This window comes from Nestor notabilis, unplaced genomic scaffold (assembly GCF_000696875.1).
Source record: "Nestor notabilis isolate BGI_N333 unplaced genomic scaffold, ASM69687v1 scaffold7267, whole genome shotgun sequence".
NCBI lineage: Eukaryota > Metazoa > Chordata > Aves > Psittaciformes > Psittacidae > Nestor > Nestor notabilis.
Window position 1 is genome coordinate 6,290 of NW_009935987.1, and position 21,031 is coordinate 27,320.

Here is a 21,031-nt window from a genome sequence, read left to right on the forward strand (position 1 = left end):
ATTTATACAATATATAAATATGTAATTTTTACATGGTAAAAATTAATATTGGGCAGGTTGGGGAGGTTTAAAGTATATAGCAGTGTATGAAACATATAATCTGCTTTCAGTATGAACTTTTACGTGTTCTTGTATAGTGTTTTTTTGAAAGCTTAGATTGATGTCAAGGGAAGAGTCCAGCTCCTTGAATATTTTACCTCATTACAACCTAGTGTTCTCCGAAACGGAAATTTCATGGACCGCTTTCCAGTACGCTTTATTATTACACATGACTTAGTGACATTTGCTGTGCATTTAGCTGTCTGTCAACTAGATTAACCCCCAGCTTTAGAAAGCACGGCAAGCTAATTTATATTGATCTCACACTTCTCTTTACCTGCAGAATTGGACTGGCTTAGTAACCCAAGCTTCTCTACGGAAGATGCACTGTTACTACATCAGCGTGCTACAGAAGGTACAAATCTCATCCCTGAAAAATCACCACTACTGACAAGGTAGAATATACTTCTGTATCTTTTAAAACAGGCTTGCTCTTTTGTCCTGCTTATCTTTTGTTATGCAAGACCAAAATCAGGAGATTTTAGGGCTGCTTTTCGTTCCACCATTTTGTATTTTAAAAATCCTGAACTGAGTCATATGTAAAAGTACAAATAACGCTTCCATGTTCTTCAACTTAAAATAATGAGAAATTATACTTAAGCAGTTACATTCCCATGTTCTTTTTCTCACAGCTGCATTTGAATCATCGTTATTTTGGAATGGAAAGGGAACTGAGTGATCATAATTCTGTTATTTTGGAATGGAAAGGGAACTGAGTGATCGTAATTCTTCATTAGCTTTTGAATGTCCTGAGTGACCCTTGAAATAGTGTAAAGATTAAGCATGATCTTTGTGATTTCTTTGTGAAAACCAGTTCAGTCAGCCATTTCATAGTCAAGTTTGTTACTTTTTAAAAACCAGTTGAAGATGTGACTTCCTGAAATACTACACGTATCAGGTTGTGCTGCTAGAACATGCTGATCACTGAAGTGGGTGATTACATTTTTTTACTAAAATGGGCTTTAAGCAGCCATGTTTGCTAAAGAACTGATTTTAATACCTTCACTAGAATAGCTGCTATACTTGGCATATCTACACTGTAACTAGCGCTTAATAATTAATGATTAATGGAATCAAGTTGCAGTTGCCAAGTTAAAAATCTGAGTGATTTTTAATTTGATGCAAGCTCCTATGTTTACAATAAGTGTTGGTGGTCATGATAGAATATATCTTTGTACTAACAAGCACTGCTGAATGCAATTTTTTGTATACTTATTCTTACATTTATATGCATTGTGTGATTGAAATGCAGTCACTGCTCTGTTCATCAATCAGTATATTCTGCTTGCATTTGTTCAGACCTTTTCCGGACTTCAATGTCATAAACCTAAGGAATTTACGAATTACCATTCAGATAGGATGACATAGTAAACCCACCATATTTAATTAATCTTTGAAAAAGAATTTGTCAAAAACTATAGCGTGCAGAGAAATGTTTTGTCTTTTTGCCTGTTACTGGGGTGCATTCTTGGTTTAATTAAAACCAATTACTCAACGTGATTGGTGGTTTTGGGGGGAGTTGGTTTAGTTTTTTGGTTTAGGGGAGTGTGTGTGTGTTTGTTTTAAAGGCCTGCTAGTGGTTCTCCCATGGCTTTTTTTTTTATCTTGGTGCCCTTAGATTGTGTAGGTTGGTTGTGTTCTTTTGAGATGCCTTGCTATTGAAATGCAGCATTTATTTTATTGACATATTAGGAATACTGAGACTTGTCACTCCTTTATTTTATTGAAAGATCCCAGAAAAACTGCTTAAAAAGAGCTTATGCTTTAATTAAGGGTTAGAGAAGACCTCCATTATTTCAGTTGATTCTTAAGTATGGGAGTGTTTATAGTATGTAAAACACGATACATATGTTTTGCCAAAACTATCTGTTGTTCGAGTGATCTCTCAGTCAGTTGTCTGTTGCATGTAGTGGTTTTTTTATACATTATATTATGTAATAACATTCGTTCAGTAGTCATGAAAAATGGTTCCTTAGTTGGTGAGAATTGTATTTCTAATCTGGAAGTGATTTTAAAAGTATGTTTTTGGTATGTCTTATGTAAATCATAAAGAAACAAGGAAAAAAATGCAGATTTTTCACTTCTGCAGGTCATCCTGAAAGATTTCTTATCCTTTTTAGCTTGACCTAAGTTGTCCTCGCAAAATCAGGTAATTTTATCAGCTCAGTCATCTTTAATTTGACAGTGATAACAGATGGATATTTATACAGATCAGACATCAAAATGCCTTTGACAATTAAAACTTTGACTGGTCGTCAGTAATTCCAGCAGCTGAAAAAATACAGTTGTTGTTTAATACAGATATATATTGTTTCCATTTTATGTGTTGCTGCTAATTCACTTCTTAAAAAATGCAGAGAGAATAAAGATAAAGGGTAAAATTATTCTGAACTTCCTTATGGTGGTATTTCTTTACAATTCTACTATTCAGGTATATATACGTACATATGTACTTGTTTCCAAGCAGGACTACTTCAAGATCAGAGTTGTCAGAGGAAAGTGATACAGATGAGAGTCTGAAAGAGTCAAGTAAGAAAAGGAAAAAGAAAAAGAAAAAGAGAAAGCATCACCACTATAAAAAGGCAAAGAAGAAAACCAGAGGGGACTCCAGTAACAGCGAATCAGATGTGGACATTAAGCACAACAAGGACAAAGGTGCGGGAAGTGGCAGAAATCACAAAAAGGGAGCAGCAGCAAAGTATGTATTTATTACTACTATGAAAGATGTAAATTTATTGTGTTCTTGTACTTGGTACTCATCTCCTCAACTTCATGAATGAAATTCTTACCACTGAGAGGTTTTTTTTTCTTGTATTTTTTTATTTTTTTTTTTTTTTTGCTAAGCTAAACCTGCATTCAGAGCAATGAAAATAGAATTAGAACCACTTGTTTAATATGCCCAGATGAAAGAGTTGAAGTCCTTTCAGGGTGTTTATTTTTACTTCTTTCCATAAATTGTTGATGCTGAGAGAATATAATTTTTTTCAGGAGACTGTTTCTGCAACCTGAACCACAAAATTGCTCTAAATCCAGTAGGTCTTGTGAAATTTTAGAAAGTTTCCCAGGATGGTAAAACTCGTTTACTTAGTTACATATGAATTCAGATTGGAAGTTCATAGTTGTCTACAGTTAGGAGGCAGGTGGCAGTTTCCACTTCAATTCTTTTGCGTAACTGCAATTTGTATACCACTTTGATGTGCACTGTTTTGTCAAATGCATGGGTATAATTACAGCTAATCAGCAAAATCCCTTACAGATTATCATCTTTTTTTCTGAATTGCAGCATTTTGCTAAGAAAGAAGTCAATTTTAGAAGTGATATATGGCTTTTAGATGATAGTTTGCCAAGCGATTGATTTAATCTGGTTATTGCTTTCCGTAATCGTAAATCCAATTTTTGGAAGTTCAAGCAGTGTTTGTGTTTTGTTTTGATGGTCCTGTTAGTGTATTTCTAGTTGTTTTTTATCTGAGCATGTGACTGACTTCGCAAGAATGGTCATATACCATGACTTTGAGAAAATTAAATAATTAACTACCAAAATGCAATGTTTCCTAGGTTTTGGGAATGCTGAATATGTGCACAAGTGTTTAGAATATACTTTTCCTTCTCTGCAGTCTAGATAAGAAAACATCAAATCCTACCAGCAGTCGCTCTGTTTGGCTTGATGATATCGAGGCTTCTACAGCGGAAACCTTCAGAATAGATAAGAACCCAGACCCTGCAAACTGGGCCTACAAATCCCTGTATCAAAGGGACATAGCAAGGTACAATATGTTGGTTTCTATTGGTATTCAACCTATCACAAAGTCAGTATCTCAAGATTCATTAACTTAAGTCTGGCTGTGACATTTTGATGTTGGAGATGAGAAGTTAGGATAACTGAATAGCTTGCTTGGTTTCTGTTTTGCCCCCCAATTTTACTTTACACTGGGCATAGATATTTTCACAGGCAAAAAATGGCATGAAATAATGGGAATAAAGCGTGTGATTTTATTTTTTTCTAAAAATATTCCCTGTATCCTCGCAGGCTGCAGGCGTGTGAGCTTATAGAACTTCCAGCTGGAGGTGGCCACATGGGGCAGATTCAAAAGCATGATTTTGCGGTCAGAAATCCCAGGTTCTGTTATAGATCATTGGGCAAGTGCCCCTTTTGATCTCTATTGTTCTGTTTCTATCTGAAAGAGAAAAGAAGGTACTGATTATTTCATGCTAGATTTTTCAAAAGGTTTCGTTTCTTTGGTAGCTTGATATCTTTGCACAAAATACAGGTACTTCCTTAGCAAACAGATTCTGTGTTAGATCACCCAGACGTTGTACCAAAGGGTATCTTATACATCGCTGCATTTCAAATGAGTATAGATGAAACTGCATATTCAACATCCTTGGTGGGTTACTGGTACTGTGATGACCCTTCAGAACATTTCCTGACATTAATGAAGACCATCTAAGGAAGCCTATGCTGGGCTCATGCATTATGTATGTACACATAATTCTTGATGTTCTCAAGGAAAATTGTATATATAAAAAGTAATCATTTATAGAGGAGGGAGGATTTATGGATTCTATTTTTGTAGTGTATATACCTTTGCAGTAAAATTGCCTGCTTACAATCTATTCCAGTTTTCTGTTACCTTTGGATTGTCTGCTACTGTTTGAGAAGAAAACTGTTATTTTAGTATTGCACATCTGCCACCGAAATGACATTCTTGCTGATGGTTTAAGATGGTGTTTTCCTTTCTTAATCCATAGAGTTATTGCAGCCTTTATGAACCTGGTCTCTCTTTCCTCTCCAGCCCACTGCCCACTTGGCATATAATATGGACAGAGGCTTAGGGATACAGAAAGATGTTACCAGACTGAACTACTAGTGTTTGTATTTCAGTTTAAAATAATCTAATTTAAATAGCCTTAAATAATATTGTCTGATGTTCTTTGTCCAGGTTTGTCTACATGGCTTAAAATGATAGGGAAAAAAAAAATCTTCTACTGAGTATGGCAGATACTGTTGAACTCTGAAGAAACTTAATAAAAATCAAACAATACAAGTTTAACAACAATAAAAGTTGTGATGGCACTGAAAAAATATATGAAATGAAGTCTTAAATAAAGAGAACGTTACCAAGTTCATACACTTTTAAAGGTGTATGCATACATTATTTGGGTTAATTTGTATTACTTATTCCATGTTTTCTTTCAAAAAGGAGGTATCATTTCTCATCTGTATTTTAGAAGATGTTTAATTGTGTTTTTCCTTCTAAGATATAAAAGGAGAGGAGATTCCTGTCTTGGCATAGATGCCAAGAAACAATCTATAACTTGGGAGAGTTCTACATCAAAAAAGAAGCAGTTGCAGAGGCAACCTGAGCGTTACTTCACAAAGGACAATGTGAAGATGCTGAATACTGATGGAATACCTGTTTGCAGCAAAATTTCACCATCTGACCCACCTAGTTTTATACCGGTTCTCCAAATGGAAACTGATAATCCTTCAAACACAGCAGAGTTAAATCCTCTTGGGATTTATGATCCATCAACTTTACTGTGGCTTCAAGGAAAAGGGTGCAAGAGTGCAGACCATGAGCCTGAAAATACACAGCAAACAATTCAAGAGCCTGGAATAAACATTAAGTCTGATCTGATGGCAAAAGTGGAAGAACATAACAAGAAAGTCAGAGAAAACCCAGGAGATATTAATGCTTGGATGGAATTTGTTTCTTTTCAGGTATGTGTATGTGTTCTGACAGACCTGCTTGCTTATTATAAGTAATAAATACATGAACATTATAATTGTAGTTTCATTTGTTTAGGACTGTATATCTTCCATTGGTGAATTAAGAGCTGTTAATTCATCTTCACAATTGTCAGCATTCTTCTTGTGATTTTAGTGGTGATTCTTTCTAATGTAAAAGCATTGATTTTTTTTTTTTTTTTTTTTTCCTTGTTTTAAGGATGAATTGATGGGAGGACCTGGCCCTTACGCCAGTAAGGGAGAGCAGGAAGTAAGAAGAAAATCACTGAAGTTTATCTTAGAAAAGAAACTAGCAATTTTGGAGAAGGCAATTGAAAGCAATCCAAGTAATGTTGATCTGAAACTTGCCCGGCTGAAGCTTTGCACAGAATTCTGGGAGCCACCAGCTTTGATCAAAGAATGGCAGAAGCTAATTTTCTTACATCCCAATAATCCAGAGCTGTGGAAGAAATATCTCCTTTTCTGCCAAAGTCAGTTCACTACCTTTTCTGTTTCAAAAATCAATAGTCTCTATGGAAAATGTTTGACTACGCTGGCAGCTGTACAGGACGGCAGCATGGTATCACATCCTCTTCTGCCTGGCACAGAAGAAGCTATGCTAGGTAAGGCTCTTTTTGTTTCACATTATGGTCAGAACTTCATAGGAGTTAACTACATTTTCTTTAAGAATAGACTTATCTATGTGTTACAGGAAGTTTTTATTCTCTTCAAAATGCCTGTCATCCTGATTCCTTAGCTGAGAATTAAAGCTGATATTCCAGCCAAATATGGATATAACAGATGCTTTTTTTCCCAAGGGGAATTTGTGATATAACATCCAGTAAAGTCAAATGTGGTGAGTGGTTTTCAGTACGAATGTCAAGGCTGGAGAATTGCAGCCCACAGCCAAGAGATGTGCTTTTATCTTTGAAAAATATTTATTTAAAAAAAACCAAAAAAAAGTTGGCTTGTGAAAGAATCAGTTATCTCTTGTTCAAAAGTTTTATGGTTAGTTACTTGAATCCAGGAAAGAGAAGGGACATGGGAAGTCCTCCGTGAAATTTTCTTTAGCATCCCAGTTTGTAGATGAAGAATTCTAAACTGTAATACTATGTGATCATGTCTTTTTATTTATTGTAAGCATACATCTACTACTTATAATTTATGATGTAATTATCCCTGGAAAGAAAATTAGTCAGATGGTTGGGATGCTGGACTGAGTTCTGGGAAGAAATGAGTTCCTGCTCAGTTCTGGCATGGCCTTTAAATTTATTTGGAGCTAAATGACTTAACTTACCCCTTTTCAATTTTGCTTCTCTGCCTCAGGGGTCATTGTGATTATTAATCTATGAATACACTGAGGAGGGGAAAATATTAGTGTTACCATGAATATGCTAGGTTTTTTTCCTTTTACAATTCATTTTAAATCTAGAGGAGACTATTACAAAGCAGTCCACATTTCTTCATGTGTGACATGGTCCAAGGAACCTCTGTTTTTATCCAAGTCCTGTGATGGCTGTTTGAGCAATGATGCTAGCTCTTATGCAGTGTCTAGTTTGGACTTAAGATCGAGATGCTGGGTTACAGTTTAGTTTCAGGTGTTCAGATCGCTTATGGTCTTCAGTTCATTTATGTTGGATCAAGCACTGGAAAAAGTGCTGGAAAGGAAAAATCCCGTGCTGGCAGGTGGATATTGTACCGCCTGATAACTTCTAATTGCTTCTGCTGTCTCTGATTTCCAATGCTTCAGTCACTTGGGCACTTAGGTGCAACCACAGTGAATGATTCTTAGGACAAATGTTTTATACAGCATCTATTTTTTTTTTTCTTTTTCAGTCAGGAAGGTTTTTCTTTAATTTTGTTTGCCTGCCCAGAACATACTTGGCTTGTTAAATACTGTTTATCCATTTATATGAGGTCACTGTTTTTTTTAATGGAGCTCCTTTTAATTTTATTAACTGTTTTAAATTGATTTATGTTTTTCAAAATACTTGTTTGCTGGAAATGTCTATAGCTAGGTTAAAATGAAAATGAGCTGAGCTTTGTGTTTCTGTTCCACTCTTAATGTCTTTTCCTGTATTAAGACTCGCAATTTGATGGTTTTGGTTTGGGGGGGGGTGGGGGTGTTTTGTGGGGGGGGGGGGGGGGTATGTGGTTTTGTTGTTTCGGTTTTTTGGTTATTTTTTTGTTTGTTCATGATTTGTTTGGTTTCCTCCCCTCCCCGTTTTGGAATTCAAATGATACAAGTGGAGAGATTTCCAGTGGGGAGACTTACTGATCTGAGATTTTTTTTTTTTTTAGTGACTCAGCTATTTAATTCTTGGGCTGAATTTGCATTATCAGTGCACTTATTAGGAAGATTACAAAATTTTTAATTAAGATAAATATACAAAGAGTTTCACAAATTAATTGTCAGGTAAGTATCAGTGTGGAAGTATGGTAGGCTTGTGTCTTCAACCTTTGACCTTTGTGATGACAGTGTAAGAGTCAATTTTAAATAGTGGTGGACCCTGCCATCTAGTGTTCAATTCAGTACGCAGTACTATCTACTTGGAAATACCTGGGTGTGTTTTTACAACATGAAATTTAAGAAAGCAGGTCAAAATGAATTTAAAGTTATACATCAGTTTTACTTAGATTTTGAGATAACAATTTGTAATGTTTTACATTTACTAAGACCTGTTAATATAAAGCAGATGAAGGTAAGCATTCTCAAATTTTACTGTGAGAAGGGAGTCCTGGTTTTCATATTATACCTACTGGCTGGGGAGAAACAACCTTATCTTTTAGGTCAGTTCAGCTGCAGAACTGTCATAACATCATGACCTGAATTAAGTGTGTATTCAGGACGTTTTCAACTTTCACCACCAAAAAAAAAAACCCAACAAAAAAAAACCAAAAAAAACACCAAACAACAAAAAAGCTGATCTTTGCATGTCTTCAAATATCTCTTTCTTTTTTATCATGCAGAAAATCTTATGCTAGAATTTATTTTTGACTCCAGTTTGGCAGCAAGTCCTAATGAGATATTCTCTACATTCAGACTATTTTAATCAAAGCTGTTTGAAGCTGAGAGGAGAGGAAAGGATAACTCTTTCCATGTCAGTTGGACACACTGCCTAAATGGGTTTGGAAGGTTCTGTTATGTACTTAAGCATACTTTTTGTTGTTTAAATATCTTCAGAAATTGCAGGATCTTCATTATCAAAACCAGTCACTGACGTTGCAGGAAAATCAGGTGAAATGCCTAGTTTGTATATTCTAATGGAATTCAAATTTTTATGTGTACACATCTGATGTAAATCTGAATATGGGTAAAAGGAGTAAATTATTTGCCACTTTGTGTTAAAAAATAGAATGTTCATTAGAAGCAGTTGATGTGTGCATGCAGCCACTTAAATATTTTGATTGTTTAAAACTCTCTAAAGCAAATGAATTTAATGAAGAAACAGTAGTTTTTGAAGAACTGTTTTCAAAACTGTAAGTTAATTATTTAAGACTTGATTTATGGGATTTGAGTTGGGGTTTTTTTGTAAGCCAGTTAATAAAATGATTTAAAGCAATTTGATTTTTGAACAGCCACTGTTTTGTTAAGACTTGAGTGTAATTTGGAGTAATGGAGTACCTTTGAAATGTCTTTGAACTGCCTAGTAATAGAGGTTTTCATAATAATGTTATTTCTCCAGCTCTTTCATTTAAGACTCTTGTTGCAGATACATGAATAGAAAAACTGGGCTTTGCTTCTCTTTTTAAGCTGAGGATTGAGGCCCAGTGTGTGGTAGGGATATGACAGTGATGACAGAAATAATCTGTTGAAGACCAAGGGGTAGGACTCTAGTTTTAAGCAGTAATACTTTGACCAAAAGACCAGACTTAACTTCTCTTATGTAAAGGAAAAGAAAACGGGATTGACAGTTGGAATGAAAGGGTATGTTACTGACATATTACCAGTGTAACTAGCTAATACAACACAGGCAAAACCCATTTTTGTTCTGATCACTTACTGTGTGAATTGTAATAATGCCCTGCATTTTCAGAGGTGACAGTGACCCACTCTGACAGATGTTGGATAAACTGAAGTTGGTACCATTGCATAAAACTTTTATTCATCCAAAAGGACAGTTCTTGTGAGGCATGAATAAAAACTCATCTTTTGGTGCACTTGAAGTGGGAGATCTTAAAGTTAAACTACAACAGTTTTGACAGGCATTTTTGACATGCAGTAGCTGCTCCCTGTGTTTTGGATTTTGATACTGTTCAATAACAATTATACTCTACAGCATTTACGTATGTCTTTTTTATTACAGCCCACAAATATGCAATACTTTGCAACAAAATTTATTTGAAATACTAAAACTTTATCTTCTTTACTTTACAGCTATATTTGTTCAGCAGTGCCACTTTCTGAGACAGGCTGGTCATTCTGAGAAAGCAGTGTCTTTGTTTCAGGCTCTGATTGACTTCACCTTCTTTAAACCTGACAGTGTAAAAGATCTGCCAACAAGAGGACAGGTAACAGTTTCCATTTAAATGGGTGTATGTCCTTTTGCATTACAGAGAATGTTGCAACGGAAAAATGTTGATGAATTTTTAAGGATATGGGGAAGTATTTTGAATCACAACTTACTTTACAGATCTTCAGGGTGATGCTTGCATTGGAAAAGTGCTTGTGAGTCCTCTGGAACTACCTGCCAAATGGCTGCTTCTGCTGTATATAGTGGGAGTGTGATAACTAGTCATTTCATATCTTCTGTTTTACTAATTAAATATGAAGAAAAATGAGCTGGGTGACCGGCATCTGTATCTAGTTAGCACTTCCCCTGCTTCTTTTACCCAGAACTACTGCTCTTTTGTTACTGTTGATGGAGAAAGCTAATAGGACTTATGACCTCTGTTCTGCACAGTTTTTGCAAACATTTCTTAGGTTCTCCGTCATCTGTTATTTTCACTAATTCTTTGGTGGCTACATTAGGAACACCTTCATGCTTTAAAGTATCTTTTATCTGGCACATGAGATTCCATTCAGCTATTTCTGTTAAAGTACTAAATCATATTTTCTCTTCATTTGCTCAGGAGGATATTGGGTGTGCACCCCAATAATAATCAGTAAGTTAGTATTAGAGGGGGCTGTCGCCAGCGTAGCATCATCCCACTGAACTGCCAGGAGCTGCTTCCTTTTTAATGACTGGTAGGGAGGGCCACCAGTTAGGCAGCTGGGCTACCATAGAGAGCAGAAATGTGATTTCCTTCTTCCCCAGCAACCACTAAATGAGACTCCGTTTTTGCTCTCTAGATTAATGCACCACCGGGAGTGGTGGGGGGAAGAAGGGGAGGAGCGGGCGAGCGAGCGGCAATGTGATTCTGAGTTACCAGCTGGGCTTAAACCACGACAGTAGTTTAAATAATAGTAGTGTCCTCTTAAAGAGCCCAAACTTTGATTAAACAAGAAAACTTCGATTGAACAAGAGTTCAGTCAGAATTGCCATGCAGGATAGGAGATTAAGTATAGTTAAACAGATAAAGCTAGAGTTATACTTCCAATCATTTGAAAAACTGCAGGATTATCTGTAATGTTTAAAAACTTAGGAAAGCAGGATGAAAAGGAACATCAGTTTAAAAGGACAGTATTTAGGTTGGAAGGTGCAGTTCTTGAAAGTAGGAAAATGCCAGGTTTACAGCTGATTGCACATTCTTCCCTCTTACAGAAGCATTATGGCTCAGTCTTGAATAACTTGTTTCTGTACTGTTTTCATACTTCTCTTTCTCACTTGGAGAAAAGAATGAATCCATGAGGAGCAAAATTAGATTTTGCAGTTGCTGTAAGCCCTGCATTTTCTGATATGCTTATAATTAATTTTTCTTAGAGTAAAATTTGTTGTTAATATTTGTATTAACAGTGACATCTTAATGTCCAAGCCAAGGTTTGGTATACAGCAGAACATACAGTAGGAGAGAGACAATCATTAGAGCTAAGTATACACAAAGCAAGGGAGGAATTGATGACTGTAAAGATGACAGATTGCATACTGGCAGTGACAAAATCAGGACTAGAACCCTGGACTTCTGATTCACTGGAAAATGCCCTAAAGTTGTTGACTATCCTGAAACCTGAGAGGTGAAAGGCCTGACTGATCTTTTCCTCTTGTCCTCAGTCAGGTCATATTTATGTCCAACTGTAACGTTTTGATTTGACCATAGGTACATGGTTGTCCTATTTATGATTCCATTAGCCAAATTCTTCATGGACCCATGGAAGATAGGGAGGAAGAGAGATTTGGTTTCTGAAAGCAAAATCTTGGGAACTTTGGCGCAGAAGTCTTTTGATTTCTGTAAAGCTTAGTATCTTTTAAGAACAATCTTGTTTTCATGTTCATGAAAAGAGGTGATGACAGTCCTCCTGTGCCACAGGCATAATTGAAATACTCAGTTATTACTGCTGATTCTTTACCAGCATCTAACAAATCCTTGAAATACAGAAGTTGCCCCCAGATAAGTGATTTTAGGGTCTGGAAAACCTAAGTTGACACAGGTAGTGACTGTACAACAGCAAAAATAATTTTTCTATCTTTTGTTTTGGTTGCCCCTGCCCAAACCAATAGGTGGAATTCTTTGAACCCTTTTGGGATAGTGGAGAACCACGAATTGGAGAAAAAGGAGCAAGAGGCTGGAAAGCATGGATGCACCAACAAGAAAAGGGTGGCTGGATTGCTCTTAAGACTGGTATGCCTGTGTCAATATGTGTAGTTGTAAATCCATGTGTTCTTCTAGACATTTTGATTAGAGTGGTACAAGCTGTTTCTTCTCATGTTTTTGCATTGAAGTTTTAAAAAATACTTACCAAGATTAAGAAGTAATATATCACACTTCACAGGGAAAAGCATATGTTAAGTGCTCTATGTGTGACACTGTTTATGGAATACTGTCCTTCGTAGGGGTGAGAATGAAGGGAGAAGATGGCATATCCTCCACTTCGTGCTGAGTAAGCAAGTTTGGCTCTGCCTTTATGTCGTGGTTTAAGCCCAGCCGGCAACTTGGAACCACGCAGCCGCTCGCTCACTCCCTCCCCTCTTCCTTCCTCCCCTTGCTCCCAGAGGGATGGGGAGGAGAATCAGAGGAATGTAACTCCCACGGGTTGAGATAACAGCACTCCAGTAACTAAGGTATAATACAAACCACTACTGCTACCAATAATAATGATAAGAGGAATAACAAGGGGAGAGGACACAACCGCTCACCACACGCCGACCGATACCCAGTCCAACCCGAGCAGCGATCTGCCCCTTCCGGGTAACTCCCCCCAGTTTATATACTAGGCATGACGTGCTGTGGTATGGAATACCCCTTTGGCCAGTTCGGGTCAGGTGTCCTGTCTGCTTCCTCCTGGCTTCCCCTCCTCCCTGGCAGAGCATGAGTCTGAGAAAGTCCTTGGTCAGAGTAAACATTACTGAGCAACAACTAAAAACATCGGTGTTATCAGCATTGTTCCCAGACTGAAAGTCAAAACCACAGCACTGCACCAGCTACTAAGAAGGAGAAAAAATGACTGCTGTAGCTGAACCCAGGACACTTTAGTAAACAAAGGAACTGAAAAATTATCCTGTGCTTCCCTAGATGAAGGTGAAAGTTCCTTGCCCGTTAACTGAGGTCAGCAGTTCCACTGGTGATGGCTATAGGCATTTTGCCCCAAATTTAGAAGACTCAGTATAGAGAAGAAGACCACTGCCAGGTCCATTATATGTCAGTGCTTTTTCCCATGTGTGTCAAGCCCAAAAGTTCTGGTGCAATCTATAATTGAGTGTAATCTCTAAAACTGACGATTTTTTAAAAACTTTGGTTAGATCACAGAAGTGCTGTCGTTTTTTCATGGAGTTGCTGACTAAAGGAGATGCTATAGATCACAAAAGATATATAGAGAGAGAGTTAAAATCTTGCCACCATCTTTTGTTTTACCTGAAATTTAGGAACTGGGAGAGGGAGTGTTTCATCTAGTTAATGGCAAACATCAGGATGAAGAATTTGGAGGTGGCATAGAAATGGCCTGATTTTTGTACCCCAAAAATAGTTCAGGTAACCATAAATGTTGAGGACTTTTTTTTCCCCTCAACAACAAGAAAGAAAAAAGTAGCTGACAAATCTCCGTGAGCTTTCCCTTGGCCTCCAGGTGCTCATCAGTTTCAGCACAGAATTAATATATGACTGTCACAGGAAAATATGCTAATTGTATGTAATAGTCCAGAGAGAACATCATCAACGTGGGATGTGGTTAAGCACTTTCTTTTGTGTGTGCTCAGCTACATTGGTTATTTTAATTGCAATTTAATATATATATTAAAATACCTGGTATTTTCAGCATTTTTTTTACAGCAGCATTACTCGGCTTGGTTTGCAATGTCTAATGTTGTAATACGACTTTTGACTTACAGTGGTTTTCTCAAAATGTTTTTTGCATGAGTATTCATCTAGCACATTTGAGATTGTGTGCCCAGGCATGAAGTGAAGAACTTAAGTTGCACAAGATGACTGACTCTTGACTGTTGCTTGCAAACTGCTGTTGCTAAAAGCGGTTCACAGCCTGTCAGTGTCTTTTCTCCTCTCTGGGGAAGTTTTGAGTGCTGACGCTGATTCACTAGTTCAAAAACTGGAAATCTCCTACTTTTACAGAGTTGGTGTCAAAACCCAGAACCGTGATGTGGAAATGTTCAGCTCTGTGCTGTTTTATTAACATTGTATTTGTTTACATTTTTATAGTTGTTAAATCATAGAATCAAAAAATGGTTAGGGTTGGAAAATTGTAAGTGAAGTCTGGCCTTTGCATTTGGTGGATTAATTTTTCTTCAATAATTTTGTGTGCTTGTCCTGATTCGGCTTTAGATGATGATGATGATGATGAAGAGATAGATGAGGATCAAGAAATAAAGGATAAAACTCTTCCCAAGTGGCATATTTGGTTGGATATTGAATATTCTCGTGAAGCCAGGCATTGGTTACCTTGGAGGCCAGACAAAAACAAAAAGGAAGCTGAAGAAGATTGTGAAGATCCAGAAAGACAGGTCACTGTGATACAAATAAAATAATGATAAGATGCATTATCTTTTCATTTGAATTCATTGCCAGTGAATATTTTAGAGGAGTAATCATTCTCTTCATTTGGAAAAAAATCTTTTCTTTGTTTGGAACTCAAAATGTACCTGAGGTTTTGTGCTGAGACTTGTGAAATCCATGTGAAGCTCAGAGTAAAGTTTGGAAAGGATTGTAGGCAAATAGCCTTGTCTTTGCTCTTCTGTGATTTCTCTCATCTGTATGTGGACATGTCACAGAAATCCATCTTTACAAAGATACAGTGTTAAATCAACAAAGGTTTTGTTGCCTTCAAGTCAGATAGTTGGATTTTTAATTTTTCTTTTTCCTTACTGGGAGAAAGGTCAAGTCAGACATTGATTTTCAAACAAAAATGTGTTAAATGGCCTAAGCAGTAATATTTTCAGACCCTCATTTTGCAAGTTTTTTATGGAGGTCTTTGATACTCAAGGGCAAAGAAATCTCTTGATAGCTAATTTACAGTCTGACTGGAAGAACACATTGCTTAAGTTGTCTGTTTTGAATTTGAATGACATTCTGTTACCATTTCATAGGAATTCTAAATCTTGATTGACTTGACACAGTTCTTTATTTACGTAAATTACAAGTTTGCTAATTCTTTTTGGTTGCATAAATTAATGGAGTTTGGTTTAATTTGGATTTTTTTTAGGTATTATTTGATGATCTTGGACCATCTTTAATCCAGATTTCTAATCCAGACCTTCAGCGTCAAACACTGTACTCATTTTTGCAATTCCTGGGAGTTCCATGTACAAGAAATCTCTTTCCTTCCAACCTCTATATTGCCATGGATGAAAACAACATCTTCGACAGTGTTCTTTCTGATGAAAAGCCGCTCACTTATGTTGATTTTCCACTTTCTGGATTCAACAGTATTGGTCATATGGACACAATGCTACGAGGAAGACGTCACATAGGCCACTACAAAGAAGGAGAGGAGTTCATACAGAATGTTTTTCATGTTCTATTCCCACTGCTTTCAGGAAAGGAAAAATGTAACCTGTCTGTTTGTTGGTTACAGTATGAAATATCTAAGGTAAAGAGGAATCTGCATATAATCACTTTTGTGATGTATGGCTTTCTTGTATAGTAATGGCTATATTGAATTAGAATAAATATTGCTGAAAATTAAGTCTTGTAGGAGTAAGTACTCACATCGGGAAAATTAAGTCTTGTAGGAGTAAGTACTCACATTGGGAATGCTGTTTAAGATTGCACTGGGGGTGGAAAAAAAACCCCAAACCCTTCTTTTTAGTATGTGTTATACATGACATACATGTAACAAAATCCTGTTACATAGTTACGGTTAAATGTTACTGTAGGATATATTGTATGCTAGGCAGGAATGGAGGCAAGTGGGTTTTTTCCAAGACAAAGTCAGCCAGGTACTTTTACCAAACTATTCTACTATGCGCATAGTCCCCTATGTGCTTAGTCCCCCTATAAGTAAGAGCTTATCTGGTAACAATCAAGTTACATTTGTAGTGTTATTGAAGGAAATAACACCTTACCACTTGAATATGGATTTATTTAAGTAAAACTGCTCTAATAGACGCTCACAGAAGGATGAGAGTCCGGGTTGTCTTCCTAACACTTCAGAAAGTCTAGTATTGTGTTTCTGTATGGAGAAGTTCCCTGTTTCTTACCCAAACATTACCTGACCAGATCTCATGTAATCTTCCCATCCAATTTCCAGATTTATCTGTTAGCACATTCCCCAGTGGGAAAAGTTTCTTGGAGGTTTAATTGTGCTAGTCATAAGCTGCATCTGGCCAGGCAGGATCATTTATTTTCTTTTTCTCAACCATTACAGGTTAGCAGCTCTTTATTTGAGCAGTTGGCCTTTAGGAAGAGTGAGATTTGATATTGCTTAATGACAGTGGCAGGAGTAAGAATGATAAGCCTTGTGTAATTTGGCTATGTTGGAGTGAGCTGACAACAGGCAATTGTGACAACTCGCAGTACTCAGTAGGAACAGATCTGGCTGGTGGTGAAATACGGAACAGCATGAGAACAAACACAATAATGAAATCTAAAAAATGCTGTGAGGTTGTGTTTTTGGTTGGTTTTTGTTTTTCCTTTGTTCTCCCACCCCTCTCAATTTGTTCTGTTTATTCTTCCCTGTAGGTAGTTCAGTGTCTCCAAGGTAAAAAAAAGAAGCAGCTGAAAGCACAAGGGAGGAAGAGTAAAAAGTTGGCCAAGAATCTCCTTAAAGCACCTGACAACCGAAACCACCTTTCTCTCTGGAAGCTGTATGCCTACCTGGAATGGCTGCTTGGTAACATTGATGATGCCAGGAAAGTATTTGACACAGCTCTTTGCACAGCTGGAGCAGAAGGATTGAAGAGTCCCCAGCTCTGCAGCCTCAGTCTCCTTTATGCTCAGCTGGAAGTTGAAATACTAGAAAGTATAGAAGTAGCTGTTACGTCACGTGCTGCTCATATATTGATCATGTTGGCAGAGAGTGGACCATATGTGCCTTATAGTGGACAAGTGTTATCTGTGAATGTGTTGAAAGCTCGTAAAACATACGAGAATGCACTGCAAGATTATTTAAGTAGAACACCAGTTTCCGATCAGGATCAGGGCAGTGATGCTGATCAGCTGGTTAACTTGGTTGGTTGTTATGCACTGTTCCAGTATTTGACTGTTGGGATTGATGCTGCAGTATTAATATATGCACAGACTTCAGAAAAACTTGAAGCTTTGGGTCCACAGAAATGTGAAAATACTGGAGAGAATTTTGGCATTCAGAATTTTCCCCGTGCTCTCGAAGCTGTCACACTGCTGCATACGAATTTACTGAGGTTCCACATGAAAATCAGTATTTATCCTTTGAATCCTCTGCGGGAGGCACTAACGGAGGCTCTGAAACGGTATCCTAGCAACCAGTCTCTTTGGAGGTCATATATCCACATCGAAAGGAAGTCTCACAGTGCTAGCAAAGCACGAAGATTTTTTGATGGTGTCACAAGGTCTACCAACTCTTTAGAACCGTGGCTGTTCGCAATCCAAGCAGAGCAGATGAGAAAAAAACTCACTGACAGTGTCCAGAGGTAGTATCTTGTAGCTCCTTATGTTTATGCTTTTTTTTAATCTGCCTAATCATTTAACAGAGGAGAGAGAATGCCATTATAGTCCTCATTTTGCAGATGTAGAAGCTGTAGCTAGGGAAGGTTATTTGTTCAAGAGTCAGTGGCAGAATCCTGCACAGAATTAAAAGACCTAGGTGATAGTCTCATGTCCTTTCTGGTGGATCACATCGTGTGTGGCTTTGTGTTTGATTACTCCTGACTGACATCAAGATGGTACACATTTCTTTAAGTAATTTTTAAGTAACTAAGAGCCTGCTTAGATGGCCAAGATAGACCCTGTGAGCTTAGAAACTGCTGCATTTTCATATTAGAGCAATAAGGAGTGTAATACAGAGCTACACTGCAGTTTCTGGCTGAGCTTGCTGCCCTACTTTACTCCTGGATCACAGGATACAGTTGTGGCAGATCTGTTTCCATAGTGAGTAGTTTTCATATGGAGTTGTTGCTAGGTAGAAGAGGCTGGAAATTTCCTGAATTCACAATCTGGTCTGGGCCCAAATTTTCTGCTCACAGTGCAGGAGATGTGGGGAACAGAGGTTTGCATTTGTTCTTAAAGCTTGGTCTGTAACAGTTGCCAACCCATTGCTTGGACCTACCTATCCGCTGCTACCTTTGTATCTCTAATAGCATTGGCAGTTTGGTTCTCTGTGTCTGCACATAGCAACGGTGATTTCTAGGAAAATGTTATCTGGAAGCTTCGCATAGCTGTAAGCTTACAATATTCACACTTGATGAGATTACAGAATTATCAGTATACTTTAAAATGACAGTGCGCCCACGGCTTTGATTGCCACAGTCTGGCAAGAGGCAGGCATGCATGATGGTGACATTCCTGAGCTGTCAGTGTATGTCATCCTAAATTGTAATAAGAATTCTACAGACACCAAATGTAAAGAAGGATTGTAATTCAATTTATTGTTAATTACAGACTGACACTGTGGTAGCTTTTCATTATCGGTACTGGAAACCGATGTTAAAATTCCAGAATGATTATTTTCTCTGTGACATTTAGTTCCTTTGGAGATTGTTCTCTGCTAGTGTAGCCTTTCCTATAGGTTATATTTGTATAGGGACAAGCTGCGTGTTGCAAGAGCAGAGTTGAACTACTGCAACAGAGAGAGAAATGTCCTGTCAGTCGTGCATAAAACTAGTGGTTTATGATGTTGTGACAAACTAAGAAAATATCTGTACTATGTGGGACTTATTTTCTATTGTGTTTTGTATTTCTACTTGTTTAAGTGCTTGGAATTCATTCAAAGAAACGAACGTGAAGGGTAAAGCAGTAGTCTGCGTAAATCAGTGTGAGGTACAGTGCTTTAAATGTCTGACTCCATGCAGAATAGATTTCATCATTTTCCCTCACGGCAAAGTTTAAGATGAGAAGAAATACAACCTCAGTGTCCTTTGTAAAAAGAGGCAAGTTAGGAGTAAGTGTTAAGAGTGAGTGGTGGAACAAGCTGGCAGGCTGAGAGAAGAGTACACACAGGCAGAAGTGATGTTGCCATGAGTGCTTCAGACTGTGTCTTCAAGCTTAAGCATCAAAAAGAAGCCTGTTTGTGCTGGCTGTAGATAGAAATCAGTGCTTCAATGAAAGATATGTACCTGCTTTTGCGTTATACCTGGAACTTCGTGGATTTGAAACTCTGGGTAAAAAAGCAAATCATTATTGTTATCATGATTGAGATCCACAGCTGTAATGTAGGCCTTGGTCCAAGACCAGCGTATGGCCTTAGAAAGGTGATGAGGGTAAATTTGAACAGGCTTGCCTGAGCGCCAGAAGGCGGCATGCTGACGTAGACTTGAATTGGGTTTGAGCTGCTGTGCCAAGCTTGGAATGATAAAGGGTCTTGAGTGAAGACTAAGATAAGTGTTTTAAGTTCCTATCATAGGGGTTATTGTACACAAAGATAAATTATCTCCTCCAGTTGGACAGGGTTAATTTTTCAACATGCTGAAAGAATTTTCACAAGAATATCTCTTTTTCTTTTTTTTTTCTCCTCCCCCCCCCCTCCATTTAGAACCGTGTTGATTAGATTAGCAAGTGCTAAAAGTCTGCTTTATACCATTCACAGTTTGTAGCATGAAGTGCAAAACCCCAGCAGTATACAGTGCTGTGTGAGCAGAGAGAGTACGTTGATCTTTATGATGTTTTATGTGGATGTGGTCCTTTATCTTGGGTTTAAGGGATTCTGGTTTCTTTTTTCCTCTGTGTTCCAGGGAAGATGTTGGTGAAGTACATTCTACTATTCCTGAAACTGGGCTAACAAATCGGATTGTAGCTCTGTTTGAACACGCGGTGCAGAGTGAAAATGGTACCCATTGTCCACTGCTGTGGAGGATGTATTTGAACTTTCTGGTAAGAAAAGTGGTGTAGTGGGTTTGGTGTTTTGCTGCCTTTTTTTTGGTTTTTTTTTTTTTTATCATACTTGGAATTTCTTATGAACACATTTACAATACTGTAAATTGAAAAGAAATACTAAATGCTGCCATACCTCATGATTTGCAAGGTGATATATTTTAATTTTAATGCTTTTATTGCTGGGAATATTAATGAAATGTAATTCCTACAGATTAGAAGGAATAATAGCTTGTGGCATTGAAGTGTTAATATAGATGCAGGCAAGTTATTATGTCTGCCATCTTACACAGATAAAAAATACGTCATAAGGTATCAGTAGATGGATTGCACCCAGTCTTACCCAGAATATAAAGGTAAGTGGGTGGGGAACAGCAGTTAGCACACTGTAAAATACAGAGGAGGTGGGGGAAGGAGAGACTGGATTTGCGTTTGAGAAGATGTCTTGTGTGGCACTATTAAGTGACAATTTCTAAACAAATCATAGAACCATAGAATGGTTTGGGTTGGAAGGGACTTTAAAGATCAAGTAGCTCCAACCCCCTGCCATGGGCAGCGACACCTTCCACTAGATCAGGGTGCTCAAAGTCACATCCACCCTCTGGCTTTGAACATTGCCAGAGATGGGTGTCGTGGTTTAAGCCCAGCCGGCAA

The 21,031-nt window shown here is 37.6% G+C and overlaps 1 protein-coding gene across 1 annotated transcript; it reads left to right on the forward strand.

Annotated features, from left to right (window-relative positions):
* Nucleotides 1–382: 382 nt before the first annotated feature.
* On the forward strand, nucleotides 383–20,377 carry NRDE2 (NRDE-2, necessary for RNA interference, domain containing; the record flags this gene model as incomplete). The annotated part of the gene is made up of 12 exons (XM_010018104.1): nucleotides 383–494; nucleotides 2,567–2,797; nucleotides 3,714–3,863; nucleotides 5,359–5,821; nucleotides 6,048–6,450; nucleotides 10,206–10,339; nucleotides 12,427–12,547; nucleotides 13,439–13,444; nucleotides 14,699–14,877; nucleotides 15,576–15,962; nucleotides 17,054–17,982; nucleotides 20,239–20,377. Coding segments are annotated over 12 exons (3,254 nt in total), but the record flags the coding sequence as incomplete, so codon positions are not given.
* Nucleotides 20,378–21,031: the final 654 nt, after the last annotated feature.